This window comes from Silurus meridionalis, chromosome 26, assembly GCF_014805685.1.
Source record: "Silurus meridionalis isolate SWU-2019-XX chromosome 26, ASM1480568v1, whole genome shotgun sequence".
Lineage (NCBI taxonomy): Eukaryota > Metazoa > Chordata > Actinopteri > Siluriformes > Siluridae > Silurus > Silurus meridionalis.
In genome coordinates, this window is record NC_060909.1 from 2,878,077 (window position 1) to 2,901,958 (window position 23,882).

The window sequence follows — 23,882 nt, forward strand, 5'->3', positions numbered from 1 at the left end:
CAGCAGCTCGGTGATGTCATTATGGAGGAGTGGAAACGGATCCTAGTAACAACCTGTGCAGCTCTGGTGAATTCCATACCCAGGAGGATTAAGGCAGTGCAAAATACCAATGATGTTCACACATAATATGGACACTTTGGACACTGTTTTGACATGTTCACTGAGGGTGTACCCACTTTTGTTGCCAGTTATTTAGACAATAATGGTTGTATGTTGAGTTATTTTTAGAGGACAGTAAATCTGTACTGCTGTACAAACAAAAATATATTTTATTATTATGTATTATAATATATCCAAGTTTTATTTCTATAGTTATGTCCCTCGAGAACATATAGTAAAATGGTTTCTGAAATGTGGGGGTGTACTCACTTTTGTGAGATAAAAATAAATACATTTTATACATTTTTATATGTGTGTGTATATATATATATATATATATATATATATATATATATATATATATATATATATATATATATGTGTGTGTGTGTGTGTGTGTGTGTGTGTGTGTGTGTGTGTGTGTGTGTGTGTGTGTGTGTGTGTAGGTCTGTATAAATATATGTATCTGAATGTATATGTTTTAGATTTCATTAGATATTTTTGTTCTCTTCTGTATTTAAAAACAAACAGAAATGATATGTTTTAACTTTTATTTTGAAATAAATACTCTAACGCGGAAGTCTATCGCGTTTTTGTAGGGGCTTTTATCGTTTTTCCACCCGCATTTGCATTTCAACCGGCCTTTACAGCGCAGGGGGCGGAGCTTGTCGTAATACGGGTGGGATACACCGAAAGGAAAGGAACGGTTAGAAGCAAGTCAGAGAAAAACATGGCGGAAGTTCAGCGATCCAGTTTCGGGAGAAACGGTGTGTGTTTCAGCGTGCTATGGAAAGCGTCTCTACGGGCCAGGATGCTTCTCTTCACATGTATGCTATTGGTCGAACCTGGACGGGCTACAACACACTGGGTGGTTACAGAGGACGGGAAAATCCAACAACAGGTTCGAAGTGTGTGTGTGTGTGTGTGTGTGTGTGTGTGTGTGTGTGTGTGTGTGTGTGTGTGTGTGTGTGATGAGCTAACGCTAGCTTCCTGATCTCCCTAAGCTGAGCTGGCGAGTTGGGTAACTGGTTAATGTGGTGGAGTTTGGATTTAATTGAACCAAAACAACCGAATGAATCTGATTAACTTAAAGATTAGCATTACAGTGTCTGGTTATAGAGTTAAAACAGCTGTTCGCATCTGGATGACATCTGCACTCGGTTTCTCAGGGTCTGGTCATTCAAGGCATCTCTAGAATTGGGTTTCCCAGGGGTCTGGTTATTCAAGGCATCTCTAGAATTGGGTTTCCCAGGGGTCTGGTCATTTAAGGCATCTCTAGAACTGGGTTTCCCAGGGGTCTGGTCATTTAAGGCATCTCTAGAACTGGGTTTCCCAGGGGTCTGGTCATTTAAGGCATCTCTAGAATTGGGTTTCCCAGGGGTCTGGTTATTCAAGGCATCTACTACTGGGTTTCCCAGGGGTCTGGTCATTAAAGGCATCTCTAGAATTGGGTTTCCCAGGGGTCTGGTTATTCAAGGCATCTACTACTGGGTTTCCCAGGGGTCTGGTCATTTAAGGCATCTCTAGAATTGGGTTTCCCAGGGGTCTGGTCATTCAAGGCATCTCTAGAATTGGGTTTCCCAGGGGTCTGGTCATTCAAGGCATCTCTAGAATTGGGTTTCCCAGGGGTCTGGTTATTCAAGGCATCTACTACTGGGTTTCCCAGGGGTCTGGTCATTAAAGGCATCTCTAGTTCTAGGTTTCCCAAGGGTCTGGTCCTTAAAGGCATCTCTATTTCTGGGTTTCTTAGGAGTCTGGTCATTCAAGGCATCTTTTGAATTGGGTTTCCCAGTGGTCTGGTTATTCAAGGCATCTCTAGAATTGGGTTTCCCAGGGATCTGGTTATTCAAGGCATCTACTACTGGGGCTTTTTCAGGGGTCTGGTCATTCAAGGCATCTCTAGATTCGGTTTTCCCAGGGGTCTGGTTATTAAAGGCATTTCTAGTACTGGGTTTTCCAAGGGTTTCTGGTCATTCAAGGCATCTCTAGAATTGGGTTTCCCAGGGGTCTGGTTATTCAAGGCATCTCTAGAATTGGGTTTCCCAGTGGTCTGGTCATTCAAGGCATCTCTAGAATTGGGTTTCCCAGGGGTCTGGTTATTCAAGGCATCTCTAGAATTGGGTTTCCCAGTGGTCTGGTCATTCAAAGCATCTCTAGAATTGGGTTTCCCAGGGGTCTGGTTATTAAAGGCATTTCTACTACTGGGTTTTCTAGGGGTCTGGTCATTAAAGGCATCTCTAGAATTGGGTTTCCCAGGAGTCAGATCATTAATGGTATTTATAGTCCTGGGTTTCAGTGGAGTCAGATCATTAAATGGGTTTTCACATGGTCAGGTCATAGAAGGCATTTTAAGTACTGGATTTCCCTGGGGTCAGGTAATAGAAATGATTTGTAGAATTGTTTCCCAGGGGTCAGGTCATGGATGGAGTTTCCAGTGCTGGGTTTTTTAGGGGGTCAGATCATAAAAGGGGTTTCCAAGTGGTCAGGCAATGGAAATTATGTTTAGTACTGGTTTTCCCAAAGATCAGGTCATGGAAGGCATTTCTATTCAGTGCATTTACTGTATATTCATGTTTTTATAATAACCCTAAAGCTTTACTGACACCTCTACATTCCCCTGAACATGATGAGCTCCATACCTGACTCATTGTGTTCTGTATCTGACCGAATTGCAGGTGGATTCTCCGCTCAACCTGAAACACCCCCATCATCTAGTCCTTTTCATGCAGCAGGAGACTCGTGTCAACTACCTCAAGAAATTAGAGGTGAGGTTCAAATTCAAACCGATGATAATCACGACCTCGGTCTCGCAATGGTTTTCTGAGTCTGAGAATTTACGCGATCGGAAAAATGTGGTATCTGGTAATATCATAGACTCGTCACTAGACCTTGCGGTCATCTAGGACACAAGGCTACGAGCTGAAGGTGTAAAATGTAAATTTCAGTAAAATCAGAAGAGACTAGGATCCGAAGAGCTGCTTCTTCTGTAAGAAGATTGGTTTGGGAACGAAGCCCCTCAGGAAAACCGTATCAGCTACGCACGTCCTACAATACGGAGACTCTGGAATACACAAATATGCGTATATCCGCTTGTAGATTATGTCTGGGGATTAAAATAAAATCCAAGACATTTTATATTTAATCCCCATTTTCTTTTATAATGACAGTCACTCTTCAGGGGAAGATGTTCCACTAGATTTTGTGGAGATCGAATTGAAATCTTCCACTCCAACCCATGTAAAACATATCTTCCTGGAGCATTGTCATGCAGGAACAGGTTTTTTGTGAATGCCTCCAAATTGTGTGGTAAAAGTTTGGACCAGAACCTCGTATAGCTTGAGGATTACCATACGGTGTAGACGATATATTGTCATTTCAGTCAGAAAAAAAAGAAATCGTTCAGCACACGGCAGATGCAATTTCGGTGATAGGTTTTATCCGATGTTCTCGAACTTCTCAGATGTTAAAAACCGTTCTTCTTTACCTCCGCAGAAGCAGCTGGTCGCTCAGAAAATCCACATCGAGGAGAACGAAGACCGCGACACCGGATTAGAACAGCGGCACTATAAAGAGGACGCCGACTGCGTCACGGCTAAAGTCCCTCTCGGGGACCTGGACCTCTATGACGGCACTTTCATCTCCCTGGAGGGCAAAGGCATAAAGTAAAGCGTTTTCTTGTCGTCCGGTTGATTTGGTGCGTTTCGCGTTAAGCGTTAATTCCGTATCGCTTTTTGTGCGTTGCAGTCCTGAAGATCACGTGGATTTTACATCGCCTTTACGTCCAGACCCGAAAAAGTTCGAGTGCGAAACAATCCTGGAGCTTCCCTACAGCATTCACGCGTACCAGCATTTAAGGGTAATTCACGTTTTTTTTTTTTTTTTTTTTTTTAAAACACCCCCCAATTTCTTCCTGTCTTCTCATTTGCTCGTTTTGTCTCAACATTCAGGGCATGCAAGGGAAAGAAAACCTCACATCACCTTTGCTTTCAAAGGACGACCCTATTTTCGATTCTGTAACCCATAAGCTGGGTCATGACATAGACGAAGTGGGTCATAGAATCCACCAGGGTCTCCTGAGGGTGAGTAGGCCGAGATATGCGCAGAATGATTATGATGATGATAATAATAAAGCAGGAATATTTCTTTATTTTCTTTGCAATGTTTGTACATATGCATATATCTGGTGTCCTTCATGCTCAGAATTCCTCCTCCTGGGTGCTTTACAATCTGGCCTCATTCTACTGGCGTATGAAGAACGAGCCTAGTAAAGCCGTGGACTGCATCATCCGCGCGCTGCACTTCTCTCCCAGGTACGAGAGCGAGAGCTGGAGCTTACGGTTGACGTCATAAATCCGGGACTTGTGGAGGAAAAACGGCTCATTTGACTTTAATTTGCATGTATTTGCATACTGTACATTTCTCTCTCTGTTTTTTTTATTTTTTATTTAGGCAACACAAGGATGTAGCTCTCATCAACCTGGCAAACGTTCTCCACCGAGCTCACTTTTCAGCAGATGCCGCCATCTTGGCTCATGCCGCCCTGGACCACACGAGTGATCTGTTTACCAGCCACTACACACTTGGCAACATCTACGCTGTAAGTGCCAACTCGGCAAGACTGATCTCGGTCCTCCGATCTCGCCGGGTTGTAACCATATTTCTCTCGCAGATGTTGGGGGAGTATAATCATTCGGTGCTCTGCTATGAGCAGGCTCTGCAGGCTCAGCCAGGCTTTGAGCAGGCTCTGAGGAGGAAGCATGCTGTCCTGTGTCAGCAGAAGCTCGAGCAGCGGCTTGAGGCTCAGCACCGGTGAGATGACAAGGACATGCTATATAAAGGGGTTCTCCAGGGAGATGTTTCTACTGTAATACACAATACATCATGCAGATGTACTGGGACACTTCCATCAGTTTAATCGCATTTAATCGAAAATGTACCTTAAACAAATTTTTTTCAACTTTTTAATACTCTAATACTGCCACCTGCTGGTAAGGGGGAGCTCTTACACAAGCGCAGAATGTACACATGGTTTGGTGTGTGATGTACCTGCTTAATAACCTCATATACAGTATCTCAAAAAAGTTAGTACACCCCTCACATTTTAGCAACCCTTTTACTGTATCTTCTCATAGGATAACACTATAGAAATGAAACTTGGGTATATTTTAGAGTAATCAATGTACAGCTCATAAATATACTTCTCCTTCGAAGGTCTCTTCAGCGCACTCTGAACGAACTGAAAGAGTACCAGAAGCAGCACGATCATTACCTGCGGCAGCAGAGCACGCTGGACAAGCATAAGCTTATTCAGGAGGAACAGATTCTACGCAACATCATCCACGAGACACAGATGGCCAAAGAGGCACAGCTCGGTGAGGCTCAGTCTGCCGGACCGCCTCTTTTTCGCTCGAGATAACATAACGAGTATTTAAATGAGTTGTATTAGGCGATGGCTTGAGCGAACAGTAGTTCGGCTATACAGGCGTGTCAGGTGTATCCCAGTCGTCATGTGCTTCCTCTAACAAATACAAGTAAGTGCTGATAATGTTTTTTATTATTTATTTTTTTTAGGTAACCACCAGATGTGTCATCTCGGTCAGCAGCAGCACAGCCTGTTCTGTCCTTTCGACTTACCTGTTCGTTATCACCGTGGAGATCTTTTTGAGAACGTGCACTACATCCAGGTTAGAGCGAGTAAACTGGTTTGCCACTAATATGACATTCGCGACGCTTCGGATACGTGCAGAAGCTTCCAGGTGAACTTTCGTATCCCTAATCTGCATTTTCCTTTCATGACCAAGTGTTTGGTGGACACACAAAAAGGATAGCTCTCAATCAGTGATCACGCCATTAAAAAAAAAAAAAAAGTATAATAATACTGTAGGTCTCGACTCGGGTTTGTTTAATGCCCAAGCAAATCACCTTGTGTTACAAGCATGCAAATTCAAGCTCAAGCTTTTGGTAACCAGGTCTATCTGTGTCCTAATTTACAGCTGTATCCTAAACTACTACTAACAATACAGTTCCAAAAAGTTACTCTCATTCTCTCTCTCTCCAAAAGCAGCATCATATTTAACCAATGAAATATATACGTCTAGACTAAGGAAGTCTAGACGTAGGATTAGTACTTAAAAGTCGTGAAACACCAAGCTGATGGTCGGCTGTGGGGGATTGCTGGTGGTTTTTTGAGCGTCGGTCGGCATTCGCAAGTGGAATTTATATATTTACAGATTTATCTCTTTCCTGTTTGGATGTCAAATACAGACCAAATACAGACTACTGCCACCTGCTGGTACGTCCAATAAACTCGTTTCGAACCATCCTCCGGATGAAAACCTTCAACTCTGCCTCCTCCGGCTCCACCTACTATCTTCTGATCACCTTAGATTAGTAGAAATCTATCAGAACAATTTATTTAATAGTGTGAAATATAAATGAAGGCAAAATGTTTTTTTATATAGTTTTTTTGTATGGTTTCAGCTTTTCTTCATTTACTATTCGATAAAGTTCTGTTGGATAGCTTGAGTTTGCGAATCTGCAACACCTTTAAATAGATTAAAGTTCTTTCTTGTTTTTTTTTATGTGGTAAACCTACACATATACTGGGGAAATGTAGCTTCTGCAGGATCTCTTGAAGGTTTCCATACTTGAGGTTTCCTCTTAATAATGTAGATGTTTGAACAGGACACATTGGAACTAGCTTCGTACCAGACCATGATCAAGACCAGTCGCTTATTGTAATGGTGGTTGTCCGTGTGCACATGCAGTTTGGCGAGAAGGTGTCCATAGCCGGCAGCGTGGCTCTGGTGTCGGAGCTGAGTGTGAACGAGAGCCGAAGCCCCCAGCTGTACTCCACTGTGTCCGGAGGGGACGTGCCAGCAGCACACTGGGACAAGCAGACGTCCTCTAATGCGGTAACTTTTTTATTTATTTATTTATTATTAAATTATTTATTATTTTTTTTATAGAATTTATTTATTCTGACTTCTAACACATGGCCTCTTTCACACACACGCCTTTGTAGTGAAAAAAAAAACGATAAAAAAAACCCAGATGTTCTTTTCCTGTTCTGTGTGCAGGAAGTTACAGCTCTACCTCTGCCATGTTAATCTGTATTCTATGTGACTTTCAGGACACGCCTCGGTCTCCATAGCGTCTTGATACGTCATATTCACGTAGCAGCATCGGTGCTGAGAGAACGCGCTCGAGAAACTGTTTAGCGAGGAGACATCGATTATTAGTAGCTAAACAATTAACAATAAAAAGTGTAGCGCATCTACTGATAAATATATTTGGCTCGTGCTCGCCGATAACCGATCAATCACCCGATCATCCCCTAAAGGAAATGAATATGAATATATTCATGAATAAATATAATTATATAAATAATTAATGATCAATAATCAATATAACACTCGCAGTCTCACGTGTAAAAACAAACAGCACGTAGCTAGTCAACAATTCGCCTCTAGAGGCCGCTCTCGTACTGTTTTAACTGTATGTTAAAAAACGCGATGCATCGCGATACAAATTTGCGTCCAACGCACACTTTTTAAAAAAATCAACATCATAAAGCCGACACACCGATGCGCATCTGTGCATGTATTGTCACCTGAAGACTTTGTTTGTATGTTGAATAGGAAACCCATAGCATGCTGTGGCCGAGAAGTTCAGACTGTGCTCAGCGTTTTCCCACCATTCCCTCTGCTAACCTGCTGCCCACCTTCTTCCTACCCCCAGAGACTCATGGCCTCAGGTGAGACAAACAAACGCACTGTTGGCAGGGTTTTAATATTCTCATTGCCCAAACCGAACCCTAGCAACCTGGCAAGCCTTCACATACTTATAGTCTATTATTCTGTATAGAAAAGCTTTAATTCACTGCATTTATATATTTTTGGCCATGGATGCCTGTAAAGGGCTTCTGGTCACTCGTCCAAAGACACAAAGCTAGTGTAGAGATTATAACCAGTTATAATGCGTGTTTTAATGGTTTTTACAATCTGAACCTGAGAAGCTCGATCTCATCTTTTTGCTCTGTAGCAGCCTGTATGCGAACAGGAATCCCCCAGTGTCTGCCAAGACCCCAGACTGCGGTTTAAAAGCTCAGCCCTTGTCAGGTGCTTCTCTGACCTCTGCACCCTGGGCATTGCAGGGGAAACAGCTGCCTGACCAGCACGCTACTCAGGTTTGATCGGTGTTCTTTCATCCTTTAACGTGCAAGCGTTTAAAACACTCCATATGACGCCGTTTTAACGTGCCAGGTTAAAAGAAACGAATGAATATAAGATTACGAGATTAAAGTCGTAGCAGTACGTGAATAAAGTCGAAATTATTGAGAATAAAGTCTTAATATTTTGAGAATAATCAAATCAGCTCATCACATGGATCTATCTGCCACATGTTGGGACCCGGATCATTCGTTTCCATACTACTCTGCCCTCTACATTTGCAACTTTCAAACCAAACCAAATTCTCCACATCCATTTTATGCAAATCACCGAAACGATTTTCGCAATTCTCCGATTCTAAAGAATCCACAGCGCTAGCATTAGCCGCTAACCAGGAAGTGGCTAGCGGCTAATCCTAGCGCTACGGATTTCTTAGCGTTTTATGTCCAGCTTCAAGAATTTCTCCTTAAAGGAGAAAATCCTGACAATTCCACATGTCGATGGAGTGAATGAATGAAGGATGGAAGGAATAAAGACATTTGTTAAAGTCTGCTGAAGTAAAAAGATTAACTATTGAATGTAAAACACACACACACACACACACACACACACACACACACACAAACATCTGTATTACCCAGATGGGGTCTAACAAATGTAAACTATTTAATTAAAAAAATTTTCTTATACATTAAATTAATTTAATTTGTACCAATTGTAATCGATTAATTAATTGAATCATTATAATAATAGATAAAATATTATTTTATATACGATTTGACCAAGCAGGCATTTTTATTAAATATTGTTTAAAAAATGTAAATGATTGAAATGTTAATTATGAACCGCGTTAGAAAAAACGATATTCCGCAATTCCATGTTTTACGTGACTCAAAACCGAGGTACGTACCGAACCGTGAATTTTGTGTACCGTCACACACCTATCTGGGATATATAACGAAACAGGATCGTTCTATTTTCTCCTGCTGACGTATTTGTCGGTACGCAGGTCCTGCTGAAACGTAGCGACGGGCGGACTATGGAACAAACGGGTGCGCTGATAGCAAGCACTTTGGAGAAGGTAAGGTCGGACGAGCTCATCACGACGATCAAACACGCTTTTTATGACCTCATTTCTGCTCCACATTAGCAGGTGCTAGGGCAGGAATACTGATTGGACAGCACATTTCTGCTCTAGAAAAGAGAAACGCTTCCAGAAATACGTAGACTGTTTTGAGACGAGCTGAATCAGGATGCAGGAATCTGTACTACAGTGTCTGTCTGGTTTGAAGGGTTTTTTTTTCCCCTTGTAGATGAGCGTAGCACCATGGCTGGTTCAGAATGAAGCAGGGCTCTTTTGGAGAGCTCAGGGAAACGGGACGCGAGCTCTGCAGTGTCTGGTTCAGGCTTTGCACTCGGTGCCACCTCAGCACAAAAACGTGCCGCTAGTCAACACGGCAAACCTGCTGCTCCACTACGGCCTGCACCATGAAGCCCATAAGCTCCTGCAGCAGGCCATAGAGATCAATGCCTCAGAGGTACACCATATATGTGTATATACAGAATATCATTTAGCAAAACAGATCAATTTACACTACCTTACAGTCTTAACTGTACAGTATATATGTTTGTAGCAGGAAGAATTGTTGTATTGCAAATTATTAGTCAAACCATTGTATACACACAGCACGAGCACACAACTTCTTTGATCGACCCTTGCAAGAGTGGAGCCCATCTTAGAAAAAAAACCTCTGTATGACCCTGGCCGCTGTAGTGTAACTATTTTTAGGGCGATACCGATCTTATTATCTATTATCACCTCGGCATCTTTGTAGAGAGCAACAATTCAATTCAATAATCAAATCCTCAGAGTCTTTACCATGAGGTGCCGTGTTGAACATCCAGTGTTCAGTATGAGAGAATTGAACTCAAAGCACCAAATTTTAACTGCTCTAATACAAGCTACACAAATTTGCATGGTTCTGTATATATATATATATATTAGGTAGGTGTGGTGTTTTATACATCAGACCGGTGTTATTGCCTGAACAGCATTTGGGGACTGTCCATTGCCGACATCTTCGGACATACAATGAAAAGAAAAATAACGCATTCCCTTTTAGACGTTTTTTTTGCTTGACTAACGTTCCTGTCCTCTTACTTTTTGCGTTCAGCCTCACACTCTGCTGAGCATGGTAAGTGTGCAGCTCTCTCGAGGGAACCTGACTGGTGCATTGACCCTGTTCCGGCACGCCCTGTCTCTGAGTGCCAGTTGCAGCCAGTGCCGTGCCAGCCTGCCTCTGCTGCGCTGCCTGCAGTTCTACCCTTTCCTTTACAAGCACCAGCACCAGGCCTGTCACCGTAAGTTCTCCTGACTCTAATTCTGATTTCTCATTAATGATCATGCTGCTTACGAATATTAGATCCATAACGGAACTCGCAGTTTCATCAATTTACATGTATTAATAGTGTTTCGGTTTGAGAAAATTTAAAAAGTCAAAAACAAGAAAGTATCACTCCAAATAAATAAAAACCGTTGCACCCAAAATTAGTAAGAAAGATACTTTCTTAAGCAGCACGTGGTGTCAGTGAATTACCTCTAGAGGCCACTATTGTACTGTATGGCGCAACCCGGAAAAACTATTTGTATGGATTTTATGTAAATAAAAATATATCACTTCTCATAGGATGTGACTATAATATACTACGTCTTTTTTTACACAGGTTATTTGTGTAATAATAAAATCTGCTTGATGATTTTATTGATTTCAAGAGTATAAAGTACTCTTCAAATGTTTATGTAGGTGTGGGGGGGAAAAAATGGTGTTAAATTTTTTATAAAAAAAAAAAATTTAATTAACAAAATGGAAATCCAAATCAAATCAGTATCTGGTGTGACCACTTCCATTTTTCTTCCCCCCAGTTCCTACGTTTTTGTGCATTATAAAGTCCATCCATCGCTTACGAATGTTAGATCCATCAAAGAAACTCGCAGTTTCATCACTTATGTTAGTAGTGTTTCTCTTCACCCCCCATCTCCCCGAACTCCGAGGTGAAGTTTATACTAACCTGAATTCACCCCAGACAGCTCTCGTATTGCACCATCCTCCATTCCCTGTCTTGCAGTCTCTTTGCTCTAATCCCTTGTGTTTCAGCCTTGGTTGTGTTGTGGGTCGAGGTCTTTTAATAGCTCAGTCACTGTAATCTCTCATCTGTTTTTAGCTCTCTCTCTCTCCTTCTCCACTGCATTTTCTATTCTGGGTTTCACTTCTCTTCCACCTCCTATTTTTATTTTTTTCCCCCTTTGCTTCCCGTGTAGTTCAGCACTCGTTTCCCCTGACGCTGTTCCCCATCATGCCAAAGGGCTTTGAAGTGGAGAAATCTTGCACTCAATAATTCAACAGGCTGAAAATAGCTCAAACTTTATTTAGAGGCTGTTCTACTCTGCAGAGAAAAATGAATTCATTGTCCTTCCCAGGTTTGCGGAGTAGTGTGTGTGTGTGTGTGTGTGTGTGTGTGTGTGTGTGTGTGTGTGTGTGTGTCAATTTCTACTCTATACGAACAAAAGTATTGGGACACCTTTCCTTTCCTGGTTCTTCTCCAAACTGTCACCACAAAGTTGAAGGCACACAATTACACATTTGCCAGCTCCATGAAGATCTGCTTTACATGGAAGATCTCGAGTGACCTGCTATAGAGCTCTGATCTCATCCCTACTGAACACCTTTGGGATGAATGTGATTGCTGACTGCACCCCTAGGCCTCCTCACCTCACCTACATCACTACCTGACTTTACTAACACTTCCTTGTGGCTGATGAACACAAATGTGTTCAGTGGAAGATGTTCCAAAATTTAGTGGAACATCTTCCACAGAAGAGCGGAGGGAATTATAAAAGCTAATTGTTACTAAATGTGGAATGCAATGCTTTAAAAAAGCACATAGAATACAGATTAACATGGCAGAGGTAGAGCTGCTTCTTCCTTCCTTTCAAATGCATCGTATTGCATTGGATCGCACCGCGTGTATCTTTAGTGTATAGTATCGTCGGCTAAGTCGGTGTGTGAAAATGCTGTGTGTTTGGTGTGCAGACGATTCAGGTTGCGAGAGGGTGGAGCTCATTGAGGTGGAGGACTGGGAATCAGAGGAAAGGCAAGAAACAGGAAACCCAGATGCCATGCCTGGAACTGCGCTAAAGGACTCGCTCATGTTTGAGAGTAAGCCCGTGCTCATAATCTTTCCTATTGGATTAATCTTACTTTCTGTCTGACAGTCTCTCTCCGTCTCTCTGTAGAAGTAGTGGTGGATAGTAATGGTTCAGGAGAGGTGGGCCAGCAGGAGCGAGGAGAAGATCCTAAAGGAGGGCTGGATGTAGAAGAGCCGTGGCCGTTGCACGAGGAACTGATGGGAGCTTTCGAGGGGGCGCTGGACGTGAGCGTGAAGCGCGGAGACCTACGAGGGATCCGTGTTCTGAAAAACGACAAGGTGATGGGTTCCAGCAGCGATGGTGCCTGCTTCGGGAACTGCGAGGACGATGACGGGGCGGAATGGGTAAGCTCTGGATTTACACGGGAAGCACATTTCAGCTGAATGTCACTGATTGTACAAAATCTATCTGTTGTAATGGGTTTGTTCCGGATTTTCCAGATCACATTCCAGGTGAAGAGAATGCGAAAGCCCAAGGCCGAGGTTTCCGAGAGATGGACGGGTGAAGACGATTCGTCTCAGAGTGACCCCTCGTCGGCACACTCCACTCTGGAGATCAGCGGTCCTACGATCCCTGCTCCTGGACCTTCAGGTACAAACCGACTGCTTTCGTCCACGTGCGAAGATATTTATACACAGCTTTTACTAAGGGACAGGTGTGTGTTTTTGCAGGACGGTGGAAGGATTACGACAGTCTGGGCTGGCCAGGACCGGAGGAATGCCAGCGCACACGGCGGGTAGACCTCACGACTGTGGCCAGCACATGGCTGGCTGTTTCTGCTAAAAATATCGAGTATGATTATTTATTGAATAAATAATTTTTTTTTTACATTCGACTTTTTGGGTCTTTGGGATCTTCCACAGAAAAATGTTTGTTTTTGTTTTTATTTTTTTATAGTTACATTCTTATCTGCCATATAATTTTTTTCATAACATTTTCTAATTCAAAATATTTACATAATACAAAAAATATATATAAAAAAAAAAGAATAATTTTTTTTTTTTGTTGGGGGTGTCTAATGTTTTATAATTTGATTCCTTAATAAAAGTTGTAAATTGTAGGTATATAGTAATGGAGATTTTTGGTTTAAATTCTCTTAAACATCAGCCGAGCCAATACGATGCTTTGTCATGCGTTTTTTTAATTATGTAATGAATCACAATACATGATTTAAATTGCACACAAGAAGATCCACTTGTGCTCCTTTTGCAATACTTTTTATGTCGAATAGTGTGAAAAATATGAACGTTATACAACCTTCGAAAGTAGGAACACCAAGTAAAACGTAAATAAAAACATAATGCAGTGATTTGCACATCTCGTGAATTCATATTTATGAGACTCGCGACTTTTAGAACCGAGCGCTGATAACCAGCCGGATGGTCCCTATCCTCTTTAGTCCAGAGGATGTGGTGTCCATGGTTTCCAGAAAGTCCACATTCGTCAGATCACAGAACAGTTTCCCACTTTAACCATTACACATTATTCTGAAATCGTTCCACAATTTGTAAGCACAGTTTTATACAGATTGGTGAAGCTCCGCCCATTTTTTTATTTTTGTTGAGAGACTCTGCCTCTTACAGTACTCTATTCCTACCGAATCATTTCACTAATCTGTTGTTAATTAACCTCGTTCGTTGCAAAGATTTTCTCCAACGGTTTAATTTTAATAACAATTACTTTGTCCTGACTTTTTTGAGACGTGTTCCAGCCATCAAATTCACCCCCCCCCCCCCTTTTTTTTAATGGTACATTTCCTTAGTTTAGTTCTATTGTGAATAAAATACAGGTTTATGAGATTTGCAAAAATCATTAAATTCAGTGGCTGCTTACTTCCAGTCTCGTTAAAGTTTTACATACACCTTATGCTCATTATACCCGTCTTCTTCTTTATTTGCTCCCTGTTCCCTGTGCAGCATCACAGAACATATAGACTTTGCCACTCCACTGCAGGAACCCGCTGCAGAACCGATGTGCAACGCTAACCTGCCTGCCAGCATGCACACACTGGACCATCTGGGGGGAGTGGCCAACCGTGGCAGCATACACTACACCGGCGAGGGGCAGCTCAGAGAGGTGATGGACATTTCGGCTAATGCACGTGGTCTGTTACTCGCAGTTCATTCGGTTTACTGTTTCTTTTTTTTTTTTTTTTACACGTACAACAGGTGCTGCAAAATTTGGGAAAGGATAAGTTTTCGCAGCAGCCCTTTGAGCAAGTGGGAACCCGCTTAGCCAAAGTATTGGAAAAGGTATGATCTGGGTTGGGTGGCACCAGAATTCCACTTTCCCAGTGAATTAGCTTTGTTTATTCTGGATCATCTTATCATTATTGTGAGATAATGAGACTGAACATGAGATTATGTGCTCATCCCATTCCACAGTTTTTTTCCACAAATTTTTGTTATAAATATCTGTCATGTCAATGGCTGTATGTTTGATGGACTGTTCTTCTGTGTATTTTTTTTGTGGCTTCGTCTATTAGAACCAGACATCATGGGTTTTGTCCAGTATGGCAGCGCTGTACTGGAGAGTGAAGGGTCAGGGGAAGAAGGCCATCGACTGTCTGCGTCAGGCCCTAAACTCCGCTCCTCACCACATGAAGGTACCAGTGATCTAATTCCCAATATTCACGGACGAATAATCAGTTTTCAGTTTCACTCGTCTCAATCTTCTTCTACAGGACGTTCCCCTGATCAGCTTGGCTAACATCTTCCAGAACGCCCGTCTGTGGGAGGACGCTCTCACCGTGGCCCGCATGGCCGTGGAGATCGCGCCTCATTTCGTCGTCAACCATTTTACCCTCGCCAACGTCTACATAGCGATGGTGAGTTCTTTGCCCTCGATCGACACTTCTCACGTTTCTTGCTCTCCTCCCCTCACACTTGCTTTTCCCACTCGCTTTTTGGCAGGAAGAGTTCGAGAAAGCAATGCACTGGTACGAATCCACTCTAAAGCTCCAGCCCGAGTTCGGACCTGCCAAAGACCGTCTCCGTACCATCCAGTGCTACCTTCTGACCAAGAGGGACAGGCGAGCTCCGTAAAGACACACAGACACACACACACACGCGCACACACACACGCACACAGTAGCAAATACCTGAAACTCTATATAACAAAGAAACATGGAGGTCTGTAGCTCTGTCGGTTTTTCACCAAATATCATCATCATCCAGGGGTTTTCCGGTTAAACAGCTGTTTCTGGTCAGACTCTCGTTCAATCAATAGATCATTAGATCTGGTTTTATTTATTTCATGGTGTCAGGGTTTAATGTAAAGTTGCTTGCACGAGTTTTTTAGGTTTTTTTTTTTTTTTATAACAAAAAAAGGAGAAAATCAGAAAGTGATCCAGATGTTTGCTGAAAAAAATGTACACATTCAGGTACCAAATCTTGCAACAGTATAGGGATGTGCGATTGATGAGCATTGCTGAAACGAGGTTCTAAACTGGTCATGGCACAAGGATTTAATATTTCATGGAAAATACACTGTGTTGGCCAAAAGTTTGTGGACACCTGACCATTATATTGGCGTGCGCTCCTTTTTTCCCACATTTAGTCCCGATTCCTGGTTATAACAAGCGCCACGCTTCTGGGAAGATGTTCTACAAGATTTTGTGGAGATTTGTTCTCATTCAGGTACTGATGAAGGTGAGGTGAGGAGGATTTGGAGGGGTGCAGTCAGTATTAATAATAATTGTTCAATAAAGTTGGTGCTCTATAGCAGGAGATCTTCCACTCCAACACATGTAACTTGGATCTTCATGGAGCTGGAACAGATTTGCGTCTCCTAGTTCAGGTGAAGGGAAAGTTTAGTGTTCCCTCATTTAAAGAAATCATAATTACATGGTAACAGTTTTGTGGAAGACCAGGTGTCCCAATATTTTTGTCTACGCAGTGTATCAAGAGCACGTTAGTCCCTGCAAAAAGATAACGTGAATCATACGCTCTTTTGGTAGACAGGATAAAAGAGAAAAACGCAAACGGTCACGTTTTTATGTTCCGTTTTACATCGTCAGGATTCGAAGACGGTTAATCCAGAGATCCAGAGTCGTCTTATACTAGTCATACAGGGTTATTAAACGTTTTATTTATTTTTTTGGACTATTCATTTGTGTGACTATTATACACGTCGTTCTTTTTTTTTTTTTTTTTTTTTTAACCTAATTTTTAAATAAGATTCCTGAATATATCAGTGGTTCATCAAAAAGTCATTTACAGTGCCATAATTTTAACATTCTGCCGTACACACGTTTGTGTGTCGCCTTTTTTATTATAATATCTGACACGTGGTTAAGTGTTTTTTATTTTTTAATTTAGGATAGTTTTTCATGATGAGCTCAAGGAGCCCGAAACCTACATCAACCACCCACACACACACACACACACACACACACACACACACACACACACACACACACACCTATACCTGTGTTTGTAAAATGTATTCCAGACTTCCATGACTTTAACTCTTTTCATCAAATAATGCTACTGGTCTTATGATTCATGAATAAACGCACATTGTTGATAATAACAACTGATAATTCTATTGATAAAAAACACTATTGTCCATCATTAATGGTTGAGGTGAACTTGAAACAGGGTCTTTATTATTCTCAAAAGATGGAAGATGTATTTTTTTTTAAAGCTGAATTGGGGGGGGGGGGGTAATAAAATACTTATAAAAAAAATAAAGGACAAAGTGTGACTGCAGATTTGTGTGACTTGTGTTAACTTTCTTTTTTTTTTTTTTTTAAACCCCTTGAACTACAAGATTCAAACCCACTCCTGTTTGAAGTGGAAGATCTCCTGCTATAGTACTCTAAACCATATTGAGCAATAAATGTAAATGCTGACTGCACCCCAGGATTCCTCATCTCACCTACCCTGAGTACCTGAACATCAGTATTAACAACCTTGAGTTTCTAAATCAGCAAAAAAAAAAATCTAGTGGAACATCTTCCAAGAAGTGTGGAGCTAATTTGAGGAGGACATGGAGACTAAATCTGGAATGGGATCTTTAGAAAGCACAATCTTATTTTCATTTTTTTAAATATACGATAAAAACGATAAACGATGACCTCCTCGCTCAATTTCAGTTCCCGAACTCCGTAATGTTCTTGCAGTTGAATGAAATCCGCACATCCACACTACAAAATCTAAATCGGGAGAGAGAGAGAGAGAGAGAGGGGAAATAAATCTGGAATGAGATGCCGAATGAGCACGAGTAAGATGGTCAGACGTCTAAGGTATTGGACGTTGGATTTGAAGGTCATGATTTCAAATCCCAGCCACACCAAGCTGCCACATCTGGGCCCAATGAGCAAGGTCCCTAACCCCCATAGCTGCTTAGGTGATTGGATGAGACATGTTGCTCATGTGTAAGGGTCTCTATCAAATGCTGCAAATGTGAACGTGTCTGCAAACTTTTGCTTCACCTAGAATGTGTGCATTTAAATGCAAAGAAATTTCTGCTCGTTTTAAAGTTCGCTGCGCCTTGTAGTGATTGTTTCTGCAGCCATCCTGGCTTTATATAATCTGCCTAAGACCACTGAACAGGACCGTGTTTGTGTGTAATAATATAAACCCTATAAATCACAATGCAATGCAGTAGATTTGACAAATTTCGACATTTTTTTTTCAGCTCGTATTTTATTTGTGCAGTAACACTACCAGCCACTAGAGGGCTGTGTGCTTAAACAAAACCAGACTCCGACTAGGTGTTTCCCCAAACCAGCCATCCATGGAAACACACACACACACACACACACACACACACACACACACACACACACACACACACACACACACACACACACACACACACACACACACAGAGACAGACACCGAGAGAGAGAGAGAGACAGACAGACAGACAGACAGACGTACAGCTAGAGAGACAGGGTGATGATGCGAGGTAACATGGAGTCCCTCACGACAATGCCTAACAATCAGAGACTGCTTTTTGTGTACAATGTATAAGATGTGCAACATCTTAGAAAAGAATCTGAGAGCATGTCTGATGTTTCAATACTGTATTTTGCACTTGAGGGTGTTGAAATCTGGATCCAGGGTTTGATTTCAAAATGCTCTTCATCTCTGGCATTCTTCTGCAGTCGTGCACGAAGCTCTGCAAGGACTCTATGTACAAAAGGGGCACAGCTATTATGCAGTCTGGATCCCAGGAAGTGTTTGCTACCTGCTGCTCACACGCAAATAATTGGTTTGGGTAATACTGGGAGAATTTCCCAAACTTTTTTTATTTTTGCAGAAAAAGCACAACTGCTTTTCTATAATTATATGCAAAAAAAAAAAAATCTTTAATTTTTTGGGGATTTGTTATATGCATGCAATCTTTTTCCTTTTTTTCTTTTGTTATTTGCATGCAATCAAATATTGTTTGTTCTTTTAAATTTGTTATATGCATGCAACTTTTTTTTTTTGGCTACATTTCTCGCCTACCCATTGAAAATCCAACCCTTCACTTTTTTTTTTTTAAACCACCCCCCCCTCCCCTCCACCCCAAGCTGAATTAATTTGATGCTATTTTTGAACCTCTGTGTTTCTAAGGGATACCTAATGACGCAGTGACGTCAATGCGGGCCAGCCGCGCGTCGATTGGTTAACAATCCCGGAGAGGGCGGGGCTTACAAAAAAAAACACGGAGAAGGAAGGCAACACCACTGAGGCTTAAGACTGTGAATAGCTGGTGAATCGTGTATAAAAAAACACACACACACACACACACACACACACACACACACACTGCTGCTAATAATAATTCAACCGAATAAAAATGTCTGTATAGAAGCAGAGTTCACTCAGACAAGAAATCCTTGAAATAAGAACCAAGACAGCCCATAATATAATGTATTATAATGTAATATAATATAACAAAATGACATTCTATAAATAGAATCCCTGTGCATGTGGGTTATGACGAGCCATTTCGAGCATCACGATGAGTTTTTTCTGACGTTCAGAAATCAAGTATTGTAGAATGATATCCCTCCTTCATCCCTTCTTCATAAGCCCCCCCACCCCCTTTTCGTGCCTTCCTAAAAGCACACACACACGCACACACACACACACACACACACACACACACACACACACACACACACACACACACACACACACTCAATGGGGATGTCGGGCTTCCCGTTCAAAGTGTCTGCCTCATTGAGAAAAGCGAGCAGAGCTCAGAGCTCATTCACGCAGTGAAGCTCCACACTGGCTGAACTTCTCCAGCCTTGTGCTTGGTCTGATTTCAGTTGAATAACTAAAACATGGACATACCGCGGGTCCTCCAGACAACTCTGTGCGTGAGAAAGGTGAGTACTGAGGATTTCCTTAAGACTTTGATTACACTTAAACCACATTGCAACTTTACACACACACACACACACACACACAGAGTGAGTCTCTGGAATGGTACCTATGCTGTAGCTTTGGTATGACGATTTAAGGTAGTTTTGAGATGTTAAAAAGTGCACGCGCATGTTTCCAGGTAAATGTGTCGCACCAGCAGTGAGCATCGGTACAGATAGTTCAGGAACTGTGTCCTCTTACCCATGTGTTTCTTCTTTTCTAAACTTGTGTTTATCAGAAACAAAATAAAAACAATTTGTTTGTTTAATTATAGCAACTGCGTCTAAAAGAAAAAAGAAAACACCATACGCACACCACAGACTTCTTGCAGACCTTTGTGTCAGCAGGAAACACATAGAGCTTTAATGCACAGTCTTGTTTTGGCTCTACCTCCCCACCCCCACCCCTCCACGCAGCCTGAAGAACACGCAGTTCCAGTCCAGTGTAGATGCTTCAGTCACGACTCGAGTAGAAAACTCAATCACCCCCAAAAAGTCGGATTGGTTGGTTTCATTCGTTCACCAATCATCACTAGGATCTTTACCACTTAAGTCGGATTTAGAGAGTTTCCCGAAAATATTGGCTGAGATCCTGGGAATTCACCGTGAACGGAACTCCACTAACTCCATCTCGCGCGCGCATACACACACACAACACGGGCAATTCGTTGTCACCAATCTATGATTTTGGGGATGAGGGAGGAAACCAAACAGCATTTTTACTTCTAAAAGAGAGAAAGAAAGACCAGAGAGCCTCAGTACCACAATAGCAATGCACACACACTTCAGATTATTTACTATGCTTGTGGAAAACGAAAAAGGAAACAATCATCATCAGGCTGGGTTCCCAAGAAGAGCCCAGTTAGGATGCCAAGATCTACCTGAAGAACCCCAATTGGGAACCTATTTGTAACTGTGTCATGTATATATACATATCCTTGTCTTGTCACGTTGACATCTACACTCTGAGAGTATTTCTTTTGTACCTTTAGTACATCATAATGTGAATGTAGGGTGCCTTTAAAATGATTGAAACAGCCCAAGAGATTTCTTTAATTGTAACATACCTGCTATAATAAGTATAAAAAATTGGCAAAATAGAGATCCTGGAATATACCATACCAAGTGACAGAAATGTGCATTAATTTGTATTTAATGATCAAATATTAGCAAGTCAACATAACGTGCAATGAAAAAGCTGTCTCGGGTTCAGCACCATGGACAGCTCGTGCGTGCTTCCTCCGAACACCATACTAGCCCCAAATCTGCTGTTGCGGGGTTTACAAATGAGTAAATTGTGACTAAGCTGCCATTTTGATTCGTAAAAGAGTCACAAATGCTGAATTTCTGATCAGTCAACTTGTCAACTCTATCGTTGTATGTTCATTTGGCTTTGGCTGTAATATTACATGGTGCACAGTTTATTATGCCTTTATAGAAACCCCTTTAGAACCCTAAATGGTTGTTCTTCTTTGGGGAAACCCTCAAACGTTTCATGTAGAACTCTCTGGGGTGAATGGTAAGAACCATTAACTATTAACCATCCTCAAAAAATGATGTAAAGTCAAACTATTCAGGCTACTGATTGTTTATCATTTAATGGATTATTTCTTTTGCCAGAACCTTAGACTAGATGGGTTTGGCTGACCAGTTACCAGATAGTGACCAACGTAGGCAAGCAACAATCCTATTTAAGCAAATTATTGGTCAAGTACAATTCATGGAATCATTGATAAGTTTTTAAAATTGGAGACAAAGGTCCCAAATGGAGAAAAGATGAGCAGGGGGAATGGGGACTGGAATGGGGGGGTGGGGGGTCCTCATCTGAACGTGACGTCAATGCCTGGTAATGATGCACCCTTGTACAAATAGAAGAGGAAAAATATAGAGAAAAGTGTATTACTTTTGTCTTTTTTGAAACACAACAGCTATCTAGGTTGATTAGACAGATGAATGGATGAATGGAATGGTGTATGTGTGTGTATACATATGTGTAGGGTGCAATAGTCAAATGAACCCTCAAATGTGATTTACTGGGCGTCTGCTCCGTGATTTTCTCAAACCATCCCTGCATTCACATAGCCAAGCATCACGAATATTTAATGCACACAGCTTGTGGGGGAGCCTTTTCCCTTTTTCCTTTTCTCCTACTGGGCTCTAAAACTGTAACAGTGTTTGATCGTGAGCTAAAAATAGCCTCGGATATCACCCGTATGGTGGAAAAAAACTAATACACCTGAAATGTTTCACCTTCTTGCTTTCCAATCCGGATTATAATGCTTTATGATAATTGAATTGGATATATTTCAAACACATACTCTTGCCATAAATACAATATCCCTGGGATAGTGTACTATAGGTGTTGTAGACAGCAGATGGGTTCCGATTGACTGGTTATCCGATCATGACGTGACTGCTCAGTAGGACCATTGAAACTGTGATGCCATTGCCGTTTGTCATTTGCTTCTCCTGTGGATATCTCGTGATTTTATATACCAATATATTTTAGATATATATTTGTGCCCACGTTTCAGAGGAGAAACTGACATTCTGAACACATTTTGCACACTGAAAACCCAGCAAACTTACGAAATCAATGAAGGGTTCTACATGGTTTACAGATTTCTGTAGGGGTTCTACTCAGGTTCTACTCCTCTTAGAGGAGAAACCCTTTAAAGGACAAATCGATGAATATTTTAGGAGGTTTGTGAATGAATGCGGATCGTGTTTGCTGCTTTTGAGTCTTTATTTAACCTCCTTTCAAATCTAAGTATAGATACGTGCGCAGATAAAAATAGAAATTGCAAAAATGATGCAGTGACCGGGTGTCCTATCAAGAGTACGCTTCTGTCTTTTGCCCTTTTAAGGTAGGCTCTGGATCCACCATAACCCTGACCTTACCCTCTCCAGAAACAAGGGGTTACTAAACATGGATGACTAAATGAATTATAGGCAGGTAGATGCAGTTTACAATACAGGTAGTCAGGAACAGGGAAACCGAATGCAATTTTAGGGAACTCAGACTAATTAATGCAATGTTATTAATGCAATTCTAACTCGGTTGTATCTTTTAGGGTAAGTGGCATCATAGGAACCTTTATCCAAACGTCGTTCCTACAGTTCATCCTACAGTTTTTATTCTGCAGATATTCTTATTCTCATAGACAAATGAATATGGATAGCGTCCGATTAAGATAAAAGAGAACATCCTTAATGGTCCAACAATGCCAGTCTTTAGATTTGGTGTCATACACATATTGCTCAGAAAAGCAACACTATGTTTAAATACTAAAACCATAATTGCATATATTTTGGTTTGCTGAGACATAAACCCACATTGATGCAGTTCCTCACCCCAGAGCGTTAGACTTGACAATACAATACCTTGTGGGAAAATCCTATGATTTCCGTTATAAGGGAAACCCGTATGATTCATGGGACGTTGGGATTGAAACACGAGTCCTAGAAGAAAATGTCAGACATGGGTGGGCTGGGTGGCTTTTCCTCGATGCTTTTCAGGCTCTTCTCTCGCTCCTCTGTTTGAGTGCCTCAAGAATTCAAAATGGTTGCTATGTTTTTTGTGTGTGAAGCAATAGACTGTAGTGACGTAAGGTGAAAATATATCACCAGTATTGGATTTATTTGCCCTGATTTTAACGAGAGAAATCGTGTTTGAAGCCGAGTGATACAGTACATGCTTTTTTTCCCCCTCTTGGCTTGCGTAATTTGGCATTTCAATAAACTTTTCATCTTTCGAAAATCATCAAAGATCTTCTAAGAACAGAGATGATAATGAATTTGTAGGAGTATAGAAATCACATAGCCATGTCTGAAATGTAAGAAAACTTTGGATTTATAGGCTTGACTAGGATAAGATTTACAGAGTGGTACATTTCGGTGCACTATTTGAGTGAACCCAATAATCCTGATCACTTTACTCCTGTTTGGGAACTTCTCAGTGCAGCATCCAAACCCAAAACCTGGTTCCATGACTGCTCAACTTCTTAAACCAACAAACGTTTACTGTAAAAACACG

At 41.5% G+C, this 23,882-nt stretch overlaps 1 protein-coding gene across 1 annotated transcript; it reads left to right on the forward strand.

Moving 5' to 3' along the window:
- The first annotated feature begins 794 nt into the window (after positions 1-794).
- ttc17 (tetratricopeptide repeat domain 17) lies at positions 795-17,137 on the forward strand. The gene is made up of 25 exons (XM_046840728.1): positions 795-1,000; positions 2,775-2,864; positions 3,592-3,761; positions 3,844-3,955; positions 4,047-4,178; positions 4,300-4,409; positions 4,549-4,696; positions 4,769-4,908; positions 5,311-5,471; positions 5,671-5,783; positions 6,867-7,013; positions 7,740-7,855; positions 8,143-8,287; positions 9,280-9,351; positions 9,584-9,808; positions 10,445-10,631; positions 12,362-12,487; positions 12,565-12,821; positions 12,918-13,068; positions 13,149-13,269; positions 14,394-14,553; positions 14,646-14,729; positions 14,963-15,082; positions 15,161-15,304; positions 15,390-17,137. The coding sequence occupies exons 1-25, from the start codon at positions 830-832 to the stop codon at positions 15,519-15,521; spliced, it is 3,534 nt and encodes a 1,177-aa protein (XP_046696684.1). The 5' UTR covers positions 795-829; the 3' UTR covers positions 15,522-17,137.
- The last annotated feature ends 6,745 nt before the right edge of the window (positions 17,138-23,882 follow it).

Excerpts from the sequence above, each read along its gene's own strand:
- ttc17 (XM_046840728.1), top strand. The coding sequence starts at position 830 with ATGGCGGAAGTTCAGCGATCCAGTTTCGGGAGAAACGGTGTGTGTTTC. Across the intron at positions 3,956-4,046 it reads ACGCGTACCAGCATTTAAGG|GGCATGCAAGGGAAAGAAAA; the intron begins GTAATTCACGTT and ends CTCAACATTCAG. Across the intron at positions 15,305-15,389 it reads CCAACGTCTACATAGCGATG|GAAGAGTTCGAGAAAGCAAT; the intron begins GTGAGTTCTTTG and ends GCTTTTTGGCAG.